This window comes from Seriola dumerili, unplaced genomic scaffold (genome assembly GCF_002260705.1).
Source record: "Seriola dumerili isolate Sdu_G_001 unplaced genomic scaffold, Sdu_1.0 BDQW01000017.1, whole genome shotgun sequence".
In the NCBI taxonomy this organism is placed as follows: domain Eukaryota; kingdom Metazoa; phylum Chordata; class Actinopteri; order Carangiformes; family Carangidae; genus Seriola; species Seriola dumerili.
In genome coordinates, this window is record NW_019174272.1 from 3294663 (window position 1) to 3302773 (window position 8111).

The 8111-nt window shown below is 40.8% G+C and overlaps 1 protein-coding gene across 2 annotated transcripts in view; it reads right to left on the bottom strand.

Moving 5' to 3' along the window:
- The window catches only part of fam172a (family with sequence similarity 172 member A), a 160995-nt gene extending 155612 nt beyond the window's left edge, over positions 1-5383 (bottom strand). For both annotated transcript variants that reach the window (XM_022754550.1, XM_022754542.1), the window contains exons 1-3: positions 5341-5383; positions 4518-4658; positions 2629-2730 (exon numbers count right to left, since the gene is read on the bottom strand). In XM_022754550.1, coding sequence (XP_022610271.1) covers positions 2629-2730; positions 4518-4623 — 208 coding nt within the window. In that variant the 5' untranslated portion in view covers positions 4624-4658; positions 5341-5383. The remainder of the gene's footprint in view (positions 1-2628; positions 2731-4517; positions 4659-5340) is intronic.
- Between the last annotated feature and the right edge of the window lie 2728 nt (positions 5384-8111).

Sequence of the window (8111 nt, forward strand, 5' to 3'; positions counted from 1 at the left end):
GCTCTCTGGGATAATATTTAAGTGATTTATTATAAATCAGCGAAACCAAAGGAGTTTTTTAACACATCCAGGTTTTATTTGATATAAAACAGTCATAAGACAGGAAAATGCTGTTCAGAGATGGTACTACTTTTTTTCTTAATAAACAATTACCCTTGTGTGGCTGTGGAACCACTACGTTTATACCTTAGCAATGAGGCACATCGATCCTGCGGTTGACACTACAACACAATAAAAAACTAAACAGTGTTAAATTTAATTTTGACCTTTATGACTGCAGAATTTGTAAGAGCTAAACCACTGAAAAGTACACATACTTAACCCAAATAGCCAGGGGGCTCTCATACTTTCTCAATTATTGCACAACGTGAGAAAACCCATCTAAGATATAAATAAATATAATATCTTTGCAAGATAACAGAATGCATAAGCATTTTTTCATCTTCCTCTAAATTGCCACCATTTTCACCCTTCTATCAATGTGATAAATCTTACATTGCTAACGCACTGTGTATTACAACACTTGCTTTCATGGTTTGCTGTTTCGACAACATGTAATCCTGAATGTAGGTTTGTCATTGTGTTGCATTAAAAAGCCGACTTGTGCCTGAGAGGTAGAGCAGGAGACGAGTGAGAAGTTAGGATAAAGCAGTGAGCACAAAAAGTACCTTGAAGAAAATCAATTATGCATTCGTGGAGGGGTGAGGATCTAAACACTACTGCCTAAGAGAAGGAAGAGAGAAGCTATAATGAAATCCTACTGTAGGAAAAGGGTGTGTGTGTGTGTGTGCGTGTGTGAAGGAGGGAGAGAAGAAGTGTGTGTGTGTGTGTGTGTGTGTGTGTGTGTATGGGCTCCATCGCCTCCCCCAACACACCCTCTCAGAGGAATAACGTTTTCTCAAGTTTTCTCCTCTTTTTCTGTCATAATTAGCATTCTGTTCTCAATTTGGCCGCTTAATTAGGTGTACATAACCTTGGATTTCCAGTAATGGAAAACCGGAGGGCTAGCGAGATGAAGCCATCATCTTCAGTGATTAAGATACCTGCAAACTATTGTACACAGCCTCGTCTGTATTCACATCATTACATGGTCAAATTAACATTTTTGTTCCACCTGTCTCAGGCAAAGGTAGCCTGGGTGTAGCTATAGAAATGCCTGCGAGTCAGAGTGACTGTGAGCCGACATACTAGAGACACCGCCTGAGGGCCACCAAGGCTTTAATAGAAATACTATCCTTCAAAAACAGGCCCGAGTGGAAATTGGCAAGACATACAGATGGGCATGGGTGTGTATATCCAAGTGTGTGAGGGTGGGTGTGTGTGTGTGTGTGTGTGTGTGGGTGGGTTGGTGGGAAAGCTGTGTTTCAGTTTGGGATTGTAAGCAGGGAATGGGCAGAAACAGACAGATACAGAGAAAGGGGGGAGGAAAGGGAAGAGGGGAGATAAAAGGGTGAGGCAACAGAGAGTCTCTGAATGTGTTCCTCCCTCCATGGGAGACTGAGCTGGGGACTTGAAGGTGGGGTAGAGGGGGTGGTGAGTGTTGGCACAGTGGCGGGTGGGGGGTGAGTCTGCATGTCTCTGTTCTTAGGCACAGCGAGGTTATGCAAATGCTCCGTCAGGCAGAGGGCAAGGCTGAGTAGGTTACTGACGGGCCGTAGAGTACACAACATGTCCCCCACTCAGCCAGCCAGACAGCCAGCAGAGACACTGACAGAGAACAGAGGGGGTGAGAGAGGGAGAGAAAGAGACTACAGGGGAATACTAAGAGCCAAAACCACCGCCGCCGCCACTACCCTTTCCAACTCTTCCTCTTTCCCTCCACCTGGTTTGATTACAGCCAGCCAAGAGAATCCTAAAGAGACTTTTATATCATCTGGACCCAAACCACTCTGGGTTCAGCTCTGCTTCTTGCTGTCACTGTTCACTGACACACACACACCTACACCTGTAACCCCCCACCCCAACAGAGACAATTTTAGGTCATTAATTCAAAAACAGTAACAGAATGTTGAAATTTCTTAAATTACTATGGGAATTTTGTTTTTATGTCAGCTCCAAAGTGGCTTTAATGAAGTAACTTTAACACATCCAGTGGACGCATCCAACTCTATAGACACTTTAGTTCCCAACCTGGGGGTTGAGACGCATCCAATGGTTGCAAACTAATGTGAGGGGGTCACAAGGTTATAGAAGAGGGGATAAAGGAAGGGGTAATGTTATTCTATTACAGGAACTTTAATCTTTTTTTCTGATCTTTGCTTTTTTGGAATAGTTTATGTGTGGTACAGTTTTTCCTTTTCAGGTCACTTACAATTATTCAAATGAAACAAACTAACAGGTTTCAAGGGGAATATCGGTCGTAACAGGTTGTAACAAGGGGTTGCAAATAGACACCATTTAATTTCAAGGAGTCACCATCCAAATAGATTGGGAACCACTGCTATAGATGGCAGTTCATGGATTGAGAACAGATCTCAGGTTATGTTTCCTTCAGTTTATATCCAGACCACCCAGACCTGGGTTTGGCTCAATCCAAGAATTTTGCCTTCAGTTCACCTGAGCTGAAGTATTTCACCTAGACTGTCAGTGTTGTTGGTTTATGCTTTGAAGACTAAAATATGAACTTACGTTCATTGAAGGCATATTCAAACTCCTCCAGTGTTTTGGGGAAAGTGAAAGGAGGTTCATCTTTCTTCATCAGTTCATCTAAGTCTATTCTTGACAGCAAATCTGAGGAGAAAGAAAAAAGGGAGGATCAAAAGTGAGAAACAATTAGTGACAGCAGTCATACAGAAGCTCCCTTTCTTCAAAGAATGTCAAAAACCAAATTTGATAACCTAATCTCAATTGCAACATAATAACTTTATAAGATCTAGCAACATCTACCACAATTACATTTGATAATGTCTCCTCATTTTGTTAAGTTATGACACAACAAACCAAATGTTAGGCCAAAGTTCTCCCTACTTAAACTAAAAGCTCTTCATCATCCTCAAGTGGCATAGTAGATAGAAAAGAGGATATTCACATCAACCATTTTTGACATTTTTCTCCAATTTCTATCGCTGAAGTAGAAAGAAACAGCGGGGGAAATATTGCACATATTAGTGTTCTAAAAGGGTGGGCAAATATATTTGACTCAAGGTTAAGTGGGACATTTCCTGCCCTGTGTTATCTACTCTTAGAGCCAGCTAAAACTTTAATTATGAGCTATTAAGTAAAGCTTTCAGTTCATGGGACAAAAGTCTAACAAATATAACTTAAGTGGAATGGCACTCAGTGGAGCACATACCTCTGCCAAGGCCAAACAATCCTACTTGTCTTTTGTTCACAAGCATAGCTTTATTTATTTATTGACTTTAATCCTTAGGCAAGACAGCTGTATGGTCTAATTACCTGATGTGTTAAATGATAATGCCAGCATTACACAATTTGTACAGCTGTATGAATCTTATTGCTTTGTTTCAACTGTTATTGTGTAATTTTATTTGTTGCATGTTGAATGAAATGCTGATTCCAAACTAAGCATTCCTAAATGCTGCGGGTGTCATATGCACTGTTACTTACTTATTAATAATAAGCACAACTCTGTGTGTCATGCGGATTTAGCATTTGCTTCCTTCCTGGATCCAGACTGTTATCTGAATCTGCAGCTAACAAGCTCCATACATTATCTCCTGAGAAATGGATGAAAACGTCATAAAGTGCCCTATCTCGCAACGTTGGGGAAAGTGATAGAAAAATTCTTGGATCCACCCCTTGAACAGGATCTGCACCAAAATTTAATTAGGTCTTTCCTGGCGCATGTCCCATCCCTCCACCAAGTTTGACGCAAATCGATTCAGTACTTTATGTGTATTCCTGTTGACAAATAACCTGACATGGGTGAAAACATAACCTCCTTGGCAGAGGTAATCAGAATCAATTAGGCCACATATATTTTAAATGCATATATTCACACCCCAGATTAAAAGGAATTACACATTTTTTTATAACAATATGGGGCAAAATCAGCGCTTCTGCCACATTTATTCAAGTATTTATTCCTGTGACTATAACAGTATTCCATTCAATAGGGGACAAGAAGGCTGGACATCATCAGTGATATAAGATTACAGTCTCTATGAATCTGTGTGCACCATTGGTATTAGCCAAGTCAGATATGTTGGTGTGCTAGCCCTCAGGCCAAGATAGGAAAAAAACACTTATAGGGTCATCTCTAGGAGCAAAACATGTAGTGTTTTTGTCAGTGATGATGAAAGTGGCAGCTCCAAAATAAGCAGGCAGATAGCAAGTTAAACTATCAAAAAGACTTATTAGATTAACATAAATATATCAACATAGAAATAAGCAACATGTTAAAATTTACATCCACCACTGCAGTTTAACTGGCCATGTACACTCTGATCATAGCTGCAGGCTAGTTTATATCCATCTTGGAGCACATTCTTGTCTTCTGCTTTAAGAGCACTATCTAAATTATTTTTTTTATTTTCACAATAAAAATATTAATTCACCTTTGAGTGCAGTAGTTTTCTCTCTGTCCTCTTGGCCAGCAACCTGGGCCATGGTGATCCACAATATGTACAGGGTTGGTGTGGCAGCACAAAGATGAGAGCGCATGAGTCCTTTGCTCCTGGAGATTACTGAGGTGCATCCTGTCACGTGAAAATAAATAGAGAAAACTAGAAATGAGCATTGCTAGAACACGTGCTGTATTATATCATAGTTTAACACGCTTATTCCTGTCTGTCTATGAATCCCTTTATACACCATAACGGTCTCAATGCTTGTTGCACCTGTGAAGTGGCAGGATGCCAAAATATTAAGTCCTGCAGTTGATTCCAGCTCCTTTGCCAGAATGTAAGACTCTAGCTGTCTGAATAAACCGGAGCAGTGATTCGCACTGCAATAACATACTGCATGACCAGCCAACGACAACTGTTGCTAACATGAAACCGTGAGTACAGCAGCAGCCGTGTGTCCGCTCAACTTTGCACACGTGCAGCAACTGAGTTAATTATGCAAACACAGCAAAGTTATTCCTGCTTTCGAACCAGGCTGCGGGCAGAAAGAACACAGCCACGTTCACGCGCTCAGCTCCCTCACATTGCTCCGTTATTTTCTCAACTGCAGTAAACATCTGTTTATTGTTTCGTACTCTTAGAAACAACTCCCGGAATGTGTGCAGTCGCTCTACATGGAGCCACTGCGAGCACGTATAGTAGGACAGCATTCGTGCTTTTATTTCACATTCGTTTCAGCCAAATGAAACACAGGCTCGGAGAGGAACAGCTGTTTACAGTAGATGCATGCATGCTTTTTGCTCGACTCACGCACCATCAGTATATATGCGACTGTCCAGTTGCTGCAGCTTCCTTGAAATTTCTAAAACAGGAAGGACTCTGAGCAGAGCTGAGCTCTGAGAGCGTGAAGCTTCCGGGTTACCGGGGCAACGGACTGGAAGGGATATTTAAAGACACAGTAGCACAGCAGCTGCTGCAGCTCATCCAGATGTTTTCTCTTGTGTGAGATTTCTACCACCTGACCACCTGACCACCTAACAGTGGTGGAATGTAAGTACATTTGCAGTGGCATTGTATTTTAACTGTATAGTTAAAAGATACTTTGCATATAAAGATTTTACATGTAAAAGACATGTTGCTCACATGTTGATGCATCATAATAGGTTGCATAATAGATATGAGACTTTTACTACATTTTGCTAATAATAACCTACATCTCTACTTTTTAACATGTTAAATGCCTGACTTTTACTTTAATTGTCGTTATTATTATGGTAATCCAAAATTTAAAGATAAACTAAATTAAGTAAAGGATCTGACTACTTCCTGGTAACAGGTATGGTAACTCACTCATATACAATATATTTACTGAACAGGATTAGAGCCAAATGAATTTAAAAAACAGATTTCTGTGATCATTTTAATAATTGCAATAAGTCATTATTTTATGGGAAAATTTTAAAGTGAGATTTACTGGACTCATGCAGGTGGTGTGTCCCATGACTTTTGATTTTGACTCTATCCAGGTGTGTGCTTGTGTCTTAAGAGTACATTAAGTCCATAACTCTTCCCTGACAACTTTACTTTGTTATATTCTGTGCTGCATAAGAGGAACTACACGGCACACTGATTGTATTCTTTTTGAATTATGACTAGATGACTCAGGCCTACTAATATCATTTTTCCCTGACATGCTTTTACGGAATCCCTAAATTGCTAAGACGTATTAACCATTCTATACATTCATTTTTAATATTGTATAAAGTGAGAATAAATACATCAATATATAATAAAGTGAAATACTTGAACATGTTTTTCATATGTCAAAACTGTTAGAAATGGGACATGGGGTTGTGCATGTGTGACTGGCTGTGATGGGATAGTGGGAGTACAACATTTTAGACATTAAAATGCATAGCATTTTCTCCCCGTGCTTGTGTGGGTTCTCTCCGGGTACTCCGGCTTCCTCCCACAGTCCAAAGACATGCAAATGGGGACTAGGCTGATTGGTTACTCCAAATTGACCATAGGTATGAATGTGAGAGTGAATGGTTGTTTGTCTCTGTGTGCCCTGCGATGGACTGGCGACCTGTCCAGGGTGTACCCCGCCTCTCGCCCGAAAGGATGCTGGGATAGGCTCCAGCCCCCCTGCGACCCTACTAGAGGATAAGCGGTAGAAAATGAATGAATGAATGAAGACGATAGTGATTAGGTCAGGCTGGCAGGAGGATGTAATGACTGTCATCTATTATAGAATTGTTACCATGACACACTATTAATAGCTACAGATAGTATTGCATAGTTTGGTTCTTTCCTTAGCCAAACAACCCTTTGTTCTGCTTTTTGTCTAACATCACCGAACCATTTCCTTTCAGCAGCAGGCCTTATAAAATAAGACTGTGTTTCGCCCTCTGCGTTATATTCAAGGTGTAGGATATTCCCTCTTTTTAGTTTTCCATCGCAGGCACAAGGACACTGGTTTCCTCTCTGAGAAAGCTGTTGTGGTGAGCGTGTTCAGGACTGTTCTTACAACACTGTGTGTGTGACATGGATCAGAGCACATTACAGTATTTAAAGAGAAAGGAAGCTGATTGATTGCCAGATTGATACTGATACTGTGCTATAGGTGACTCTTCTAAAACCACCTGCTGCACCCTGTTCCTCTGTACCTGCAACTTTACTTCATGCCATGTGCTGTTGATTCACAGAAATAGCCTCCTGGTTAAACTTAAGCTGGATGCCCTACTTCTGGACGGCCTCTAGAAGTTGAAGCTGTTTCTCTGGGGAGCTGAGCTACCCTGTTTCCTCAAGCAGAGTGCTGGAGATGCTGCGAAGGGAGACCTAAATAAGAAACAGAAATGACATATTGTGGCATTGATATCCACAGAGTTTGACAAGATAAAGGAGATGCTTTTTGCTCACTCTGTACTCTGTGCAGGACCTGAGAGCAGAGGCGTAGACTTGAGCCAAACGAGTTGGACTCAGATTTAAGTTACAAGTTTGAGTTGCTCAGACTTGACTAAAAGTCTAATAAATCAACTAGTGACTGGTTGTTTCACTTAGACATGAGGCCAGAGACGAAACAGTAAAAAATCTTGTCGGCCCAAAGCAGAGAAGACATTCAGGCCACTGTTCAAACTTGTAGCTCAATAGGACTTGATGAGCTCTTGAAGTAATTATTTTAACTTTATAGCAGACTTTTCAGGTTACTGTGTAATGGGAGCTCACACTGATCCCCCACTGTATAAAGAGACATTTATAGGAAAAATAGATAAACTGTTGCTACGGAAGTGGGACTTGACATGGAAATGAAGAGAAATCAGGGTAATCTATCTGAACGATGGTCTTCCTGTACCATGCTGGCTCATTACATGCTGACGCAAAGCTTGTTGTGCTCAATGGATGATCATACAAATAAAACCATCATGTTTCTGCTGTGACAGTTTGCCATGGACAATGCACTAATGCACTGAGGGCAATCAATTGAAATAGAAATCAGAGGAGTCAAAATGCTGCGACTGTTTATCCTGTATAAATATGTGACAATGAGCTCTGGGATTCTGAAAGTGTTTCTGTAGGTTTGAT